Genomic DNA, 17295 nt, shown 5'->3' on the forward strand with positions numbered 1-17295 from the left:
CCGCCGGACATGGCGGCCTCGCAGTGACGTGTGCAGCCGGCTGCTGGGCCTCTGCTAAACACCAGCGTGTGCGCCGTACCCAGCGGGGCTGCCCAGGGCCCGGCCCCGCAACACCCAGCGGTTCCTCCCTCACGTGGGACCCCGCAGCTGTTCTAGTGCCTAGATGTAAATGTCTGGCTCAGACCCTCTTCCTGCCAAACAATGGCCACTTCACCAGACAGTTCATCTGCTGTTGTTGAGACCTGGCCAAGGTATCAGTTTGCCTTTTGTCCCTGAGGAACTGGGCTGTGCCTGCTTTGCTAAGTTTGGAGCATGTCTCAGCATCTTTTCACTTTACGTACGCTGTTGGTACAGACATTTTGCCAGGATAATAACGATCATCAGATTATGAGTTTTCAAATGATACTTCACAAGATTTACTTTGTACAAAAGGGATCATAGTTTTATAAAAAGGGTTAACGTAACCGTACAGACAGCCACACGTGTAAAGGCAGGAAGCGCTAGCAGAGCAGAAACCACCTGTCTGCTCTGGTATTCTATTTTCTATAGGTTTTTGTGCAGTAGGTCAGCACCTTCAGTTGTATCACTGCAGGGCCTTCGAGTACTGGTCCAGCACCTTGGTCCCTCCTATCTGCCTTTGGCACATAGTCTAGTTTTCTGTGCTTCTAATGTTCCTTGGTCTCATTTTGGTTGTTAGGTTTAATGTGCAGGTACCGGATGGCAATGGAAGCCTGTACTATAGGAAGTCAGGCGCTCCCTTCTGGCCTTAAATTCGATGACTCTAGGACAGTGGCTTTCAAACTTTTTTTCTGGCGACCCAGTTGAAGAAAATTGTTGATGCCCACAATCCAATAGAGCTGGGGATAAGGGTTTGGGGTATGGGAGGGGCTCAGGGCTGGGGCAGAGGGTTGGATGCAGGGGTGAGAGCTGCAGGGTGGGGCCAGGAATGAGGGGTTCAGGGTGTGGGAGGTGGCTCTGGGCTGTGGCAGGGGTGCAGGAGGGTCAGGGCTGTGGGCTGAGGATGAGGGGTTTGGAGTGCAGGAAGGGGCTCTGGGTTTTGGGGGGCTCAGGGTTGGGGCAGGGGATTGGGGTGCAGGCTTACCTTTGGAAGCACAGCAGGGGTGCTAAGGCAGGCACTGCACCCCAGAAGCGGCCAGCAGCAGGTCCAGCTCCTAAGCGGAGGTACAAAAGCAGCGCTGTGTGACTCTTGCCTGCAGGCATCACCCACCCCCAGCTCCCATTCGCCAGTTCTTGCCCAATAAGAGTGTGGAGCCAGTGGTCAGGGCGGGGAGCTCTGTGGACCATCTGCCCAGGATCTGGACCTGCTGCTGGCCACTTCCGGGGCGCAGCATGGTGTCAGAACTGGTAGGAGCTTGTCTGCCTTAGCTGGGCAGCACCACCAATGGGACTTTTAACTTCCCACCTGGTGGTGCTGACCAGAACCGCCACGACCCAGTGCCTTCCATTTCACGACCCAGTACTGGGTCATGACCCGCAGTTTGAAAACCACTGATCTAGGACATCTATCATGTCTTGTTTGTTCTCTCATCCTCTCCCTAGAGGGAGAAGCAGGTGCAGTGGAGTCTTGTTTTGGTGGGGGGGAGGGGTTATTTTCTTTTAGTATTTTATATATATGTGTGTGTGTGTTTATACTACAGAAGCGAAGTCAAAGAAATGCACTGTACATATGGGGTGAAAGGTAGTGAGATTTGTGATGATCCTAGTTCCTGCAGGAGCTCACTCCATAGTCTTGGACCATCCCCAGAGAAAGTTTTGGCTCTCTCACAGACAAGCTTTATGCGTATTGTTGAGAGTTCCAATGTGCCAGGGGACAGAGATGTCGACTACAGTCTTTGCCTGGGAATGGCAATGCCTTGCTCAGCAACATGCATGCTCTCACATTTATTCTTCCACATCCTCACCCCAGACACATACGTGTTGTGGTAATATAGCCTCCCAGTCCCAGACCTGAACTTTAGCTTCCACAATCTGGTCCTGTCCCAAACCTGGACTTTTGTGTCCAAAATCTGGGGGCTTACCTGAAACTCCCCCAAGCTCACTACCAGCTTGGATATTCTCGCTGCCACCAGATCAGGAATTGATGGGGCCTGATCCCCCCTTTCCTCTCTCTGGTGTCCCCAACCCTCCCTTGGGGGGACACCCAGATTCCAAATCCCTTGGATGCTAAAAGCAGGGGAGAAAACCCCTTCCCCCCTCCTTCCCAGGCTTGCCTCTTGGTCTAGCCTGTGAGTATCACGAAACCGGTTTCTCTGCTTCCCAAGAGATAAGCGTTCTCTACCCTCAGGACAATTGAGATGCAAAATGCCAACAGCTTGGCTTTGCCTTTCCCCGTGCCTGCCTTCCCGTGAGGGAGACAGGTACCTGATACAGAGGTGATTCTTTTTATCTTTCCCCGTAGCCTGCTCTTTCCCTGAAAGCAATAGGAAAATAGCCCACAGCCTGGCTTTTCCCTTCCCTTTGCCTCACTAGGAAAAGAAACTTCCACAAGTTTTAAAAGAAAAGTTTATATAAAAAAAAGGAAATATAAAACAATAATCTTGCATTAAGAAACTCAATACAGGCTCTTGCTTATAAGAAAATATGAAGAAACAGTCTGATTTAAAAGATAGCCCAATTAAACCAGTCCAACAAATCAACATACATGTGAATACAACACAAAGCTCATCATAGCCGAATTACTTTGTTTTCCTTTGTACTTACAGATGTTTAGAAGAAACTTTAAGATAAGATGGAGTTAGGAGGAAACCTTGTTTACTCACAGCCGAGAAAACAAAAAAGACCCCGAGTATACAAATTCCCGCCTCTGACTTTAAACAATCCAGTTCTCTGATTGGTCCTCTGGTCAGGTGTTTGGTTACATTTTCCAGGTAAAAGAAACTTAACCCTTACCTTACCTATCTATTTATGACACGTGTATGCGCAATCACATGACTGGACACTGATATTTTCAGTGGTAAGTTTTGTTTACTTTTTTAATGTAGTTCACACCATCTCTCTCAACGTTGTCGGCAAGTTGTAGCCTGAACAGTTATCTCACTTACAAGATTATGTATTAGGGTGCAACATGCACTTGTCTCAGATAACAGGTTCTTTTCTTAGACGGCTACTTAAAGTTAATTGAAAAGATGGAATCTGGTGAAACAAACTTTATTTAGTACAAACAACTATAATTGAACTTATAGGAAAGGATCAATATACACTAAGATTAGAATAAGGTAAGTACAGTAAAGTGGTTTCCTGCATTGCTCCAACTTACAGGCTTGCATTGTGCATATTTACAACGTATGGAGACCATTGGAAACAAAGATGGAAGGGAACATAAGTGGAGCCCATCAGAAAGGAGATCCTGATTAAGTTTACACAGGCTTGGGGACCTGACGCACCCCAAGAAATGGGAACTGAGGGTGGCATTTTATACCCTTTCTTATGGTGATAGTACAGATATATATGATTTCATGCTTTATCCTGATTATAAAAAGGTCAATAGCAGTCCCTAACCATACATGGCCTTTGGAGTGTCCTTAATTATACCTCAAGCATTGATATTCCTCTCTTACATCACGTATTTATTAATAATTCCTATATGTACAAGCAGTCTAACTGCTTAGATGATGCATAGCAACTTAATTGCTAAAGCCCCCCAAACTCCCTTCCTGTGGAGTTCTGTGGAGTACTGGACCTGTTTGGGGTTACTTGATTGTGTTTCAGAATGAAAGTAAAAAATATTTGACCCGCCATTATCTTCTTAGATTTCTCTCATTTCAGCTGCACTTCAGCCTTTAATATAATTACTTCCACAAAGCCTTAACCTAATATGATAGGCCCTTACATTTTAGCAAGCTTAATAACCCATATACTTTTGTTCACCTATTTGCCCCCATGCATGTTCCACGCTAACAAGCCATACACCCACATACATACAATCTTATGCTCCTATTATGTCATTTTGCCTCTAGCAAGCATAAAATCACCCAAGAGACATGAGACAGGCTCATAAGTCATAAATATGGCTAAGATTTTGTCACTAGAAAAAAGGCACGGACAGGTCATGGGCAATAAAGAAAAATTCACGGAAGCAGTGACCTCTCCATGACTTTTACTAAATATATCCGTGACAAAATGGGGAGCTCAGCTGCAGGGGGGTCCCGTACCACTTGCAGGACTTTAAGTCACAGAGGTCTCTGGAAGCCACGGATTCCAAGAGTTCTGTGATAAAATCGTAGCATTAGTCATAATATCAGGTCAGCGGTCAACAAAATTGATATAGGAAAAGAAAATCTTTAAACACTCCTCTTATTTTAAAAAGAACCTTCGTTAAATCACCAAGAACCAGTCAAAGAACTATATAGACATCACAGGATTATTTTTAAAATAAAGCTTGTAGTAAAATGGTCTTTTTTAATAAGTGCTAAAGGAATGGGAAAGCCCGGACTATTTCACGTTACTCTGTGTTTTGTATTTGTTTTCAAACTGACATGAGATAAAACTATCAGAAAAAAATTATGGTAACTCTGGGAATGAGATTACTAGGCCCTGGTTTACGCTACAAATTTATATCAGTGTAACTAAGTCGCTCAGGGGTGTGGAAAACCCACACTCCTGAGTGATGTCATTACACTAACCTAACCCCCAGCGTAGACAGCGCTATGTCAGTGGAAGGGCTTCTCCTGTCGACACAACTGCAGGGGTGGAGTACCTGTGCCGCCAGGAGACGCTCTCCCGTCAGAGTAGGTAGCATCTTCACCAAGTGCTACCACGGCGCAGCTGGGCCAGTGCAAGTGCGCTGCTGCAGCACTAAGTGTAGACACACCCTAGAACAAGAGAGAACAGGTTAGGGCCCAAATCGACTCAATATTTGCTTAGATTTTGATTTGTTATAGCTTGTGATCAGATCCAGTTTACTGTGTCCAAGAGTCAGTGTTTTCTCATCCCTGTGTATAGTGCAGCTATTTTCCTTTGGCACTTCATCACCGAGTCTAGCAGAGCTTGGGACTGCAGCTGTCTGCTCCCTTTTTAACTGGTTGTATTGGATAATCAGGTCCAGTTTACTATGTCCAAGAGTCATCGTTCTCTCATTCCTGCAGATTTTGCTGCTGCTTTCTACTGCGTTTCCACTTGAAACATCACTGGGCGCTTTCTGCTTGTTATCTGCCTCATTTGTACCAGTGTTCTCAGAGGAGGACTGTAAGTTTGGTCCCTGTCTGATGGCAGAGTGATGGAGCAATTGGTCATTTTTCATTTTAGCCAATGCCTTCTTTTCTATATGACTAGGTTCACTGCAGCTTAGTATGGGGAAAGACACCGGCTGCAAGGATGCCTGGTGTGACATAGGATTAGGCTTGTCATATAAGGCAGATTTGAAGTTAGCTGAAGTGCTGTGGCTAGAGTTTGACGTTTCCGAATGCTGCTTGGAGTCACTTGGCTTCATGGAGCCAATGGCTTCCTTTCTCTTTTCACTGGTGAAACCTGGACCCAAGTCTTGCTTTTCATGGAGTACACTGTAGGTGGAGTTCTTCAGAAAAGGAGACACCTTTACGCTGTCAATGCTTGAATTTGAGAGACTGCTTGCATGGCTTGCGGTTTCAGCTTCATTCATTTGGGCAGATGTTAAGAGAGACTGGAAGTTCCCTGCTGAGCTGTGAGGTGAAGTGGAGCTTGTTCCAGCCTCGGGGATACAGAAACCAGGCACAGGTTTGGATTCTACATACAAGCTTTGGAATTCTCTGTCAAAGTCCTCAACGATTTTGCCTCGGAAGTGTGTCACCAAGCAGGTGTGAACTTGACTGCAAAGCCAAGTAAAACTAGAAAAGAAATTTAAAGGTGAAATGAATCAATAGAAAGAGATGATTAGCAGGTATTTCTAACCTTTGAATGATTTACCGTAGTTATTACAGCATTTCTATCCTCACACTAATGGGTGCTTTGTAATATATTCAGACCTCCATGATCTCAGGGGAAGGTGTTTGTTTTACCACAGGGTGAAGGGAGAAGGATGTTGTGCCCTAGGCTCTGGATGTACATGGAGAGGGGAAGGTGCAGACATACTTGGCTTCTTGCAGGCAGTTAAAACGGTAATAGGGAGATGTCCCAGGAAGGGAGGAGGGCCAGGCGAGTGGGGGGCTCTAGATGTGTCCCCAAGCAGCAAGGAAGGGGGGATCTTGGATGGGATGTGTCCAGGAAATCCTGGTCTGTAGAGGATGTATTCTCCTGGGCAGTGGGATCCCAGGCTGTAGAGAGGGTATTCCCCTGGGGTGGAGGGATCCCAAGCTCTGAGGGGCAGGTGTTCTAGGGGATACTGGGCACAGGGAGAGGCAAGGCAGAGGCTACCAGAGCCTCCGGGATCGGCTTGCTGTATTTTCTGTATCTTTATTTCTGCATCATTAATACAAGGTAAAAGGGATTTTTAATGATGTGTTTGCCAGGTACTGAGCCTGCTGAAGTCTCAGGATCCCAACCCCTGAACCTGGGTTAAACTGTTTAATTTTGGACAGTGACCAGGCCATGTTAACATGACTCTTTGCGTCCACGTTTCATCTACATTATACAACAGGTAACATTAATTGCATGAAGATGCGGGGATTAGCTGTGGGGGCGGGGGGATAGTGTTACAGTGCCAGTGGTGGGACAGCATTAGCGGGTGGCACAGTACATGGTGCTGGGAGGAGGGTGCTGTGCAGGGCAGAGCATGCGGCACCGAGCAGGAGGCTGCACAAACACCCCATTCCTTCAGCCACCAGTACTGACCCTCCATTGCTCTTTGCCAGCAGCTCCCTGCTCAGCGCGTCAACAGTGCAGGAGGCCGGGGGGGAATGGGGTGGCTACAAGTGGGAAGGGCAGGGAGAGCACGAGCAGGGAGAGTTAGGGGCTACAGGGGGAGCATGGGCAGCAGAGGGTTGGGGGCACAGGTGGGAAGGGCAGGGGGAGCATGGGTGGGGAGGGTTGGGGGGCACAGGGGGTGCATGGGCAGCAGAGGGTTGGGGGCACAGGTGGGCAGGGCAGGAGGGCTCAGGTGGGTGCACGGGGCAGTCAGGCAGGAAGCATGGTGGGGTAGCACTGGTGAACACAGACAGGGAGCCGGGGTTGGGGGGAATGAGGAGTCTCTTGGCTGTTGCTCTGAGAAGCAGGGGAGACACCCCTGAGCTCTGTAGGGAGCCTGTTGAGGAGGGGGTCCCCAGGAGCTGGACAGGACTTTCCCTGCAGGACAGTGCTGGCAATGCAGAGGGAGGGAGCGGAAAGGACTGAGTCTAGCTGTCCCTGGCACCTGCCAATGCTGCAGTGCACTGACTGGTTCATCCATGTAAGTGGCACCAGCTGGCTAGAAGCCGCTGCCCAGGTGTTCTTTGCCCAGTGGTTATTGTCACTGGATCTCTCTGATTGGTCCAGCTTTTCACCTCACTGCCCATAGTGCAGATCCTTGTCATCTCAGCCTCTGTAATGTGCGGCCTCCCAGCCCACAGCCGCACACTCTGTGCCCCTTCCACTGGATATGCCTGTAAAAGCGCTTGTTAATCCTCACAACCTTCTGGGCAAGATTAACGCATTGTGCTCTCATGTGGCCCCTTGATGCAATGCTGGGCACACAGACCAGTTTTATTCTGGTACAACCGCAGTAGGGTGACCAGATGTCCCAATTTTATAGGGACAGTCCTGATTTTTGGAGCTTTTTCTTACATAGGCACCTATTACCCCCCACCCCCGTCCCAATTTTTCACACTTGTTATGAGGCAATGGTGATGTGGGCCTGGGACTCAATAAGGGGGAAGTAGGGCTGCTTTGTGAGGAAGTCAGCAGAACTTGAGGAGAAGATGAGTTTGTAATGGAGGAAGCCCCAGTGGCCCGCTGAGACTCTTTGGGGCTGCCCAGCAGCTCAGGAGCAAGAGTGGGGGAAGCAAATGCTGGATGTAAACCAGGGTGGAGGGGAGGAAGAGCAAAAGAGTGGCGTGGAGGAGAGTGTAGAATAGAGAGCGTCAACTGCAATCAGAGGTGAGGAAGCAGGGAGCCATGGGCAAGGGTGCAGTTATGAGCAGCAACAAAACCAGATGTTGCTCAATCAAAGGTCGTGGAAGGGCCAGCTGGGAGGTAGAGAGCAGGGTGGGTGTGGACAGTATTCAAGGAAAGAAAATGGTGATCAGAAGTGGAAAAGATCACTGCCGTGTGAAGACAACAAAGTCCAGGGAGTGGCATTGGTGGAGTGTGTGTGCAGTGGGAGATAATGCAGTCTGAAGATCAAACAGTAAGGTAAGGGCAGGAAGCTAGAGGATGGGTGAGCAATCAGCATGAAAGATAAAGTCATTGACAGTGATGAAGAGGGAGAGCCATGTGTTGAAATCAGGCAGGAAGAGGGTGTGAGGGATGCGGGTGAGATTATGAAGTTGGGCCAAACATTCATTGTCACAGAGAAACCAATGTCTCTGAGTTTTAGACGTGCAAACTGTGATGTCTCACCTGTATGTACCAGCAAGAACATGGTCACAATCTATCAGTACAAACTTCTCCAAGACTTGACCTTCAAATTTCTTGCCTCCTTTACTGTAATATGCGTCTCCACTCACACACCGCACTCGAATGTTCTGAAATCAGAGGACGAAATATGGATTGAACTAGATTGAACAGAATACGCTAAATCTTTGCTTTCTTAACAGATTTCTATACAAATGATAACCTGAGTGATGGGCTGTCTGACAGTGACCCCCCAGTCCGGAAAGGAGGGAAGCAGCAAGGCATAAAGTGTTTTCTAGATACCACGTTCCCTACAGTAACAGAGAGTTCTATCAATCTGCCTGCTGCTTGGGGATCATGTAATGAAATAAAAATACCGTACCAACAATTAACATGTTGTGGTTAGATGGCAACTTAAACCACCGGTTATACAAGATCTTGGCATGACGAACTTGTCCTTCTACATCATTTATAGAATTTATAAATCGATACCATTTCTACCACATCATTTATACAATTATTGAAAAGCTCTGGCCTAAGAACCAACCCTTGTAGAACCCACCAGAAAGACACCATTAGTTGATGATTCCTCATTCACAGCTACATTTTGAGATCTCTCAGTCAGTCAGCTTTTTAATCCATTCAATATATAGAATACAGATTCTGGATATTGTTAGGGTTTTGTTAGTCATGCAGTAAAAATGTCTTACATAATTCTAACTATATTATTTCCCAGTTACCTTTATCAGCCTGACTTGTAATCTTGTCGGACAACATCATTAGTTGCCTCACCAGAGTAAAACTGATCTGAGCCTACTCACATTTATGCCTTGCACAGGATACTTTGGTGATCCTTCATAAAATCATAGAAGTGTAGGACTGGAAAGGACCTTGAGAGATCAAGTAGTCCAGTCTCCTGCATTCAAGGCAGGACTAAGTAATAACTGGACTATTCCTGACAGGTGTTTGTCTAACCTGCTCTTAAAAACCTTCAGTGATGGAGATTCCACAACCTCCCTAGGCAATTTATTCCAGTGCTTAACCACCCTGTCAGTTAGCAAGTTTTTCCAAATGTCCAATCTAAACCGCCCTTGCTGCAATTTAAGCCCATTGCTTCTTGTCCTGGTCCTCAGTGGTTAAGAACAACAATTTTTCACCCTCCTCCTTGTAAACAAACTTTTATGTACCTGAAAACTGTTATCATGTCCCCTCTCAGTCTTCTCTTCTCCAGACTAAACAAACACAACTTTTTCAATCTTCCCTCATAAGTCATGTTTTCTAGACCTTTAATAATTTTTGTTGCTCTTCTCTGAACTTTCTCCAATTTGTCCACATCTTTCCTGAAATGTGGCCCCCAGAACTGGACACAATACTCCAGTTGAGGCCTTATCAGTGAGGAGTAGAGCAGAAGAATTACTTGTCATGTCCTTGCTTATAACACTCCTGCTAATATATCGCAAATGATGTTCTCTTGTTTTGTTAAAGTGTTACACTGTTGACTCATATTCAGCTTGTGATCCATGATGACCCCCAGATCTCTTTCTGCAGTACTCCTTCCTAGGCAGTCATTTCCTATTTTGTATGTGTGCAATTGATTGTTCCTTCCCATGTGGAGAACTTTGCATTTGTCCTTATTGAATTTCATCCTATTTACTTCAGACCATTTCTCCAGTTTGTCCAGATCATTTTGAATTTTAATCCTATTCTCCAAAGCACTTGCAACCCCTCCCAATTTGGTATAATCTGCAAACTTTGTAAGAGTACTCTCTATGCCATTATCTAAGACACTGATCAAGATATTGAACAGAACTGGACCCAGAACTGATCCTTGCGAGAACCCACTTGTTATGCCCTTCCAGCATGACTGTGAACCACTGATTACTCTCTGGGAATGGTTTTCCAACCAGTTATGCACCCACCTTATAGTAGCTTCATCGAGGTTGCATTTCCCTAGTTCGTTTATGAAATGGTCATGTGAGACAGTATCAAAAGCCTTACTGAAGTCGAGATATACCACATGTACCACTTCCCCCCATCCACAAGGCTTGTTACTCTCTTACCAGCCTTGGTTATGGTGTAGAATGACCCCAGCACACACGCAGATCTTCCCTCAGAAATGTATGTTAGGCCTGAATAAAGATATAGCAGACAAAACCAGGTATGCCAACCTGACCAAAGTCAGGCTAACAGAGGTTTGTGGGTAATCCCTGAGTGGAAAAGAACTGAGAAGCAGCATGTCTCATGAAGCGCTAGGAAAAAGTGAGATAAGGAAGGGGCTGCATTCCTGGTATAGTACTAACTGTGCTGTGTTAGGAAGAGTACCTTTGAAGAACTGATAAGAAATCCCAGCCTCCCTGTTTTCACTCCTCGATTCAGTTCTCTGTCTGTTTTAACTCTCCTACATTCCTAACTTCTGGTGCTTGCTAAGATATTGTTAATCACCTAATGCTGTAAAACATGTATACTAAAAGTATCTAGTTTCTAGTTGTTAGAAGAAGGGGGTGGGTTGCTCCAGTGAATAATTTATGACGTGATGGAACTGTCTATATAGGCTTATACTAAGATGTAAAGGGCTGGCTGGTTCTCTCTGGAGACGAGGTGCTCTCTATTGATGCATGCACTTGTCAATAAAGAGCTTTTGATCGGACCTTGCTGGTGTTGCCTGTCTCTCTCACGGTCAGACAATGAACTTTGCAGTCTGGGTTAGAGTCCCTGACATGTATGTCCTGTGCGACCCAGCCCCCTCCTGGACGGTACAAATATATTATGAGCTAGTATTAATGGAAGATTTTAACTTCCCTGATATCTGTTGGAAGATTATTACAGCAAAACATATGTCCTGCACATTCTTAGCATGTGTAAGAGGACAACTTTCTGAATCAGAAAGTTGGGGAAACAACTAGGGGGTCATTCATTTTGGATCTGGTTTTGACTAACAGGGATGAATTAGTTGTGAACGTGAAGGTGGTCGGGAACTTGGGAAGAACTGATCATGATCTGATAGAAATTCAAGATCCTGTGGAAAGGAGGGCATGAGAACAGCAAAACAAGGACACTGGAGTTCAGAAAGGCAGATTTCAACCAACTCAGAAATAGTAGGCAAGGCCCCACGGAAAGACCAATTAGGAAAAAAAGGAGGCAAAGGGGGCTGGCGGTTCTTAAAAGATGTAATACTGGTGGCTGAACATCATGCTGTTCCAACGCAGAGGAAAGATAAGAACATCTTCAGGAGGCGAATGTGGCTGCACAAGGAGCTTTTCCGCAATCTAAAACCCCAAAGCCAGTTTTACTAAGAACAAACCATGCCAGACCAGCTTGAGTTCCTTCTTTGACAGGGTAACTAGTTTGGTGGACAGGGGGAATGTAGTGGTCATAATATACGCGGACTTCAGCAAGGCTTTTGACACAGTCCCACATGACAGACTCATAAGTAAGCTGGAGAAATGCAGGCTCAGTGGAAGTGCATACATAATGCATGGATACATACATGATCTATACGTAATTGGTTTAAAAAAGCACAAACAAAGAGTAACTATTAATGGAATGATGTCAGACTGGAGAAGGGCCTCAAGTGGGGTTCCAGAGGGCTCTGTTCTGGGTCCGGAGTTATTTAACATCTAAAATTCAGAAGGTTCTTGATAAATTAGAGAACTGGGCTATAGAGAACAAAATGAAATTCAAAAAAGACAAATATAAGGTGCTACACTTAAGGAAGAAAAACCAAATGCACAAATACAGAATGGGGGAAAACTGGATTGGCCGCAGCACTGCTGAGAAGGATCTGGGAGTTGTGGTGACTCACAACCTCAATGTGAGTCAGCAAATGCAATTTTGGGTTCCATCATCATAGGCACACAGCATGCAAGTCACAGGAGGTGATAGTATCACTCTACTCAGCACTGATTAGGCCTCAGCTGGAGCATTGTGTCCAGTTTTGGTCATTAATGTATAAAAAAGATGGAGAAACTGGAAAGAATCCAGAGGCGAGTGACAAAGATGATCAAAGGGATGGAATGCAGCCACATGAGCAAAGGCTGAAGGACCTGGGTATGTTTAGTTTGGAAAAGAGGAGATTTAAGGGGGATATGATAGTGATCTTCAAATACTTGAACAGTTGCCATAAAAAAGATGGAGAAAAGTTGTCCTGCCCTCCATGGCAAGAGAGAACAAGAGGCAATGGGTTCAAATTACAGCATAGCAGATTTAGTTTAAATCTCAGGGAAAACCTCCTAACTATAAGAAAAGTAGGACAATGGAAGAGATGGCCTTGGGAGGTCCTGGAATCTCCTTCGCAAGAGGTTTTCAAAAGGAGGCTGGAGAGCCATCTGTCTTGGATGATTTAGAGTCAACAAATCCTGCATCTTGGCAGAGGGTTAGACTAGATGACCCCTGCAGTCCCTTCTAGCCCTGTGGTTCTACGATTAAGTCAGTTATTCCTTTAGGGGATTAATATGCCAGCTTATTATTTTAAATAGTTGTCCAGACACTTCAGCTGAAACATACTGGATTAGATAAAACAATAAAACAAGTTTATTAACTACACAGAGATCGATTTTAAGTGAATACAAGTAATGAGGCATAAAAGTCAGAAATTGTTCTAAGAAAATAAAAGATAAAATGCTTACTAGTGCCTAATTTAACAAAAACTATATTAGATTCAAAGCAAAGTTTTCTCACCACATGTTTTCAAGCAGTCCTACTGATCAAACTCTTTAGGTGAACGCCCATCCCCCAGAGATAAAGGGCTGCTTCCTTTGTCTCCTCAGGGGCAGTTAACATGATGTGCAGGAGAGAGAGTGTAGTGCCTTGGGGTGTCTGCCACTTCTTTTTGTAGTCCTGTCCCCGCTTTGAGAAGCATTTCCAGCTGGGAGCAAGGCAACAGGCAATCTGCACGGAAGGAAACTCCAGGCTGTTTCTTTGCTAAGATGTAGATTTTTGCACCTGCCCCCTTCCTGCCAAAGAATGGCCACTGAGGCGAGGTGTATGCCACAGACCTATATCAGTATAACTATATTGCTCAGTGCTGTGAAAAATCCACCCCCTGAGCAATGTAGTTATACCAACTTCACCTCTCATGTAGACTGCACTGTGGGGGAAAGCCTCTCTCGTTGACATAGCTGCTGCCTTTTGCGGAGGTGGATTAACTATGTGGACAAGAGAAGTTCTCCAGTCGGCGTAGTAACATCTTCATTAAAGTGGTGCTGCTGTGGCACTGTATATGAAGACAAACCCTTGGCAGGTAATGGTCTATCAGCCTTGTTTACACCCGCCTGAGGCATCAGCTTGTTCTCAGTGTCTGAGAAACTGGTTTAGCCACTCCCCAGACTTATCTGGAAAACCTACTTTTAGTCAGCTTATAACTTCACATATAACGCGGCTATGTGCATTTCACCATGATATCACTGATCAGCAAATTATGAGTTTTTAAATGACACCTCACAAGGCATCCTTTGTACAAACATTATTACAATAGGGTGTGTGAATACAGGGGTATATTCTGTCATAAATATCAATTGCATTAACTTGTACACCACCAAAAGAAATGCTGCAAACTTACTGGGAAATGGTCCTTGTTAAGACACATTTTACTGCACATCTCTATAAAATACTTCAAGTACTTCTCATCAAGGATCAAGTAAACAGAGACACGTCGTCTGCTTGAAGCTTCCATCAGGTCACAGAATATCTCCATGTCTGTGAAGAGATCCATGACGACTGCTATCACCTAGCCAGAAAACAAACAAGAAAACCCAACTGAAGGATCATTCCTAGATGGACACAGTTGTGGTAGGTAGCTTCCCAGCCGAAAAGGGCAGAAAGCAACACCTCAGAGACCTGAACACCATAAAGTGTTGATATACACTGAAGAGTTATGTACTCAGGGCTGATGTACACTGGAAAGTTATGTTGACCTAGCTTTGTCACTCACATAATTAAGCCATGTAACTCCTAATGTAGACAGCACTAGGTTGACAGAATAATTCTTCCATAGATCTAGCTACCACCTCTTGGAGACATGGATTTATTACAAAGATGGAGGAACTCCTTCTATCACTGTAGTAAGCATCTACACTACAGCAGTGCAGCTGTGCCATGCTAGTGTTTCTAGGATAGAGGTACTCTTGGAGCACTAAATAGTGGAGTGCCAGGGGACAGGTCCTAGCACCTCTCTCTATATACATGGAGGTAGGATGTTGAGGGCCTCAGACAGGGCTGCAGGTTGTTGCCAAACCTTGACCATCTTTCAATTCATAATAAGGAATCTGGACTTGTTATCAGGGAGAATGAGCAGCAAGGTGGCAGCATTACCATGCTCATCCCCACAGTATACTTAGGACTGCAGCATAGTTTGGCTAGAAAAACTGAGAGAAGATTCAGAGGGACCTAACCAAGGAAGGGGAATGGGTAGCACGGCAGATGACATATACAGTAAGGACAATAGAAAGAACAATTTGAATTGCTCCTACATGTTGTAGGGTTCTAAATTAACTGTAACCCACCAGGAAAAAGACCTGGGCTCCATTCCATGAAGAGCTCAGCTCAATATGCCTTGGCAGCCAAAAAAGAAATAAAACACTAGGGTGCATAAGGAATTGAATAAAAATAATATGGGAAATATCATGCCATTCTATAAATGAATGGCACACTCATCCCTGTGTTAGTATGTGCAGTTCTGGTTATCCCATCTCAGACACTATGTAGCAGATGTAGAGCGGTTCAGAGGCGAGCAAAGAATGAAGGCTCAGGAAAGAGAAAAAGACTGAAAAGTCTGGGAATGTTTAGATTAGGAAGCAGACAAATAAGAGGGAATGTTAGAGATTTATAAAATAATGAACGACTTGGAGAAGGTGAACTGGGCACTGCTATTTACCCTGTCTTGTAACACAGAGAAAGGGGATTGAAAAGCACAATATTTAAGACAGATAAAAGGAAATACTTTTTACACAATGCACAACTAGCCTGTGAAACTCATTGCCATAAGATATAAGAACGGCCCTACTGGGTCAGACCAAAGGTCCATCTAGCCCAGTGTCCTGTATCTGACAGTGGCCAGTGCCAGGTGCCCCAGAGGGAATGAACAGTACAGGTAATCAAGTGATCCATTTCATTGCCCATTCCCAGCTTCTGGCAAACAGAGGCTAGGGACACAATTCCTGCCCATCCTGACTGATGGCCATTGATGTACCTATCCTCCATGGATTTATCTAGTTCCATTCTGAACCCTGTAGGAGTTCCACAGTTTGACTTTGTGTTGTGTGAAGAAATACTTCCTTTTGTTTTAAACCTGTTGCCTATTAATTTCATTTAGTGACCCCCTAGTTCTTGTGTTATGAAAAGTAGTAAACACGTCCTTATCTACTTTCTCTACACCAGTCATGATTTTATAGACCTCAGTCATATCTCCCCTTAGCCATCTCCTTTCCAAACTGAAAAGTCCCAGTCTTATTAATCTCTCCTCATACAGAAGCCATTCCATACCCCTAATCATTTTTGTTGCCCTTTTCTGAACCTTTTCCAATTCCAATACATCTTTTTTGAGATGGAGTGACCACATCTGCACACAGTATTCAAGATGTGGCCATACCATGGATTTATATAGAGGCAACATGATATTTTCTGTCCTATTATCTATTCCTCTATTAATTATTCCTAGCATTCTGTTTGCTTTTTTGACTGCCGCTGCATATTGAGTGGATGTTTTCAGAGAACCATCCACAATGACTCCAAGATCTCTTTCTTGAGTGGTAACAGCTAATTTAGACACCATCATTTTATATGTATACAGGTAGCTGGGATTATGCTTTCCAATGTACACTACTTCGCATTTATCAACATTACATTTCATCTGCCATTTTGTTGCCCAGTCACCCAATTTTGTGAGTTCCTTTTGTAGCTCTTCGCAGTCTGCCTGGGTCTTAACTATCTTTGCTAATTTGCAGAGGATACAAAATTTTGGCACCTCACTGTTTACCCCCTTTTTTCAAATCATTTATGAATATGTTGAATAAGATTGGTCCCAGAACAGACTCCTGGGGGACACCACTATTTACCTCTCTCCATTCTGAAAACTGACCATTTATTCCTACCCTTTGTTTCCTATCTTTTAACCAATTACCAATCCATGACAGCATCTTCCCTCTTATCCCGTGGCAGTTTACTTTGCGTAAGAGCCTTTAGTGAAGGACTTTGTCAAAGGCTTTCTGAGAATCTAAGTACACTATAACTATTGCATCCCCTTGGTCCACATGGTTGTTGACTCCCTCAAAGAATTCTAGTAGATTGGTGAGGCATGATTTCCCTTTACAAAAACCATGTTCACTCTTCCTCAACAAATTATGTTCATCTATATGTCTGACAATATTGTTCTTTATTATAGTTTCAACCAGTTTGCCTGGTACTGAAGTCCGGTATACAGGTTTGTAATTGCTGGGATCACCTCTGGAGCCCTTTTTAAAAATTGGCATCACTTTAGCTCTCCTCCAGTCATCTGGTACAGAAGCTGATTTAAATGACAGGTTATAGACTACAGATAGTAGTTCTGCAATTCACATTTGAGTTCCTTCAGAACTCTTGGGTGAATACCATCTGGTCCTGGTGACTTATTGCTGTTTAATTTCACTGAGGCCAAGAGCTTAGCAGGATTCAGAAAAGGACTGGACATTCATTTAGATCAGTATTTTTCAAATTGGGGTCCGTGGACCCCTGGTGGTCCCCAACAGTATTCCAGGGGGTCCACAGGCCCCACTGATGAACTCCTCCCACCTCCCTTCCTCTCTCACAGTGCCTCCTTCACACCAGGGAACAGCTGTTCCCTGGTGTGAAGGAGGCGCTGGA

The 17295-nt window shown here is 44.9% G+C and overlaps 1 protein-coding gene and 1 long non-coding RNA gene across 3 annotated transcripts in view; one reads left to right on the forward strand and one right to left on the reverse strand.

The window, feature by feature from the left end:
- Positions 1–17295, reverse strand: part of FAM83C (family with sequence similarity 83 member C) — a 293103-nt gene that overhangs the window by 268527 nt on the left and 7281 nt on the right. Inside the window, exons 2-4 of one of the 2 annotated variants that reach the window (XM_075072351.1) lie at positions 14018–14185; positions 8467–8591; positions 4830–5822 (exon numbers count right to left, since the gene is read on the reverse strand). In XM_075072351.1, the coding sequence (XP_074928452.1) occupies positions 4853–5822; positions 8467–8591; positions 14018–14185 (1263 nt within the window). In that variant the 3' untranslated portion in view covers positions 4830–4852. Of the gene's footprint in view, positions 1–3155; positions 5823–8466; positions 8592–14017; positions 14186–17295 lie in introns of those variants that run through there. The other variant, XM_032766543.2, reaches the window with a different exon arrangement.
- Positions 5816–8835, forward strand: LOC116816910 (uncharacterized). Its single transcript, XR_004371820.2, has 3 exons — positions 5816–6092; positions 6444–6571; positions 8664–8835. It is a non-coding gene; the product is annotated as an uncharacterized LOC116816910 (long non-coding RNA).

This window comes from Chelonoidis abingdonii, chromosome 14 (assembly GCF_003597395.2).
Source record: "Chelonoidis abingdonii isolate Lonesome George chromosome 14, CheloAbing_2.0, whole genome shotgun sequence".
Lineage (NCBI taxonomy): Eukaryota > Metazoa > Chordata > Testudines > Testudinidae > Chelonoidis > Chelonoidis abingdonii.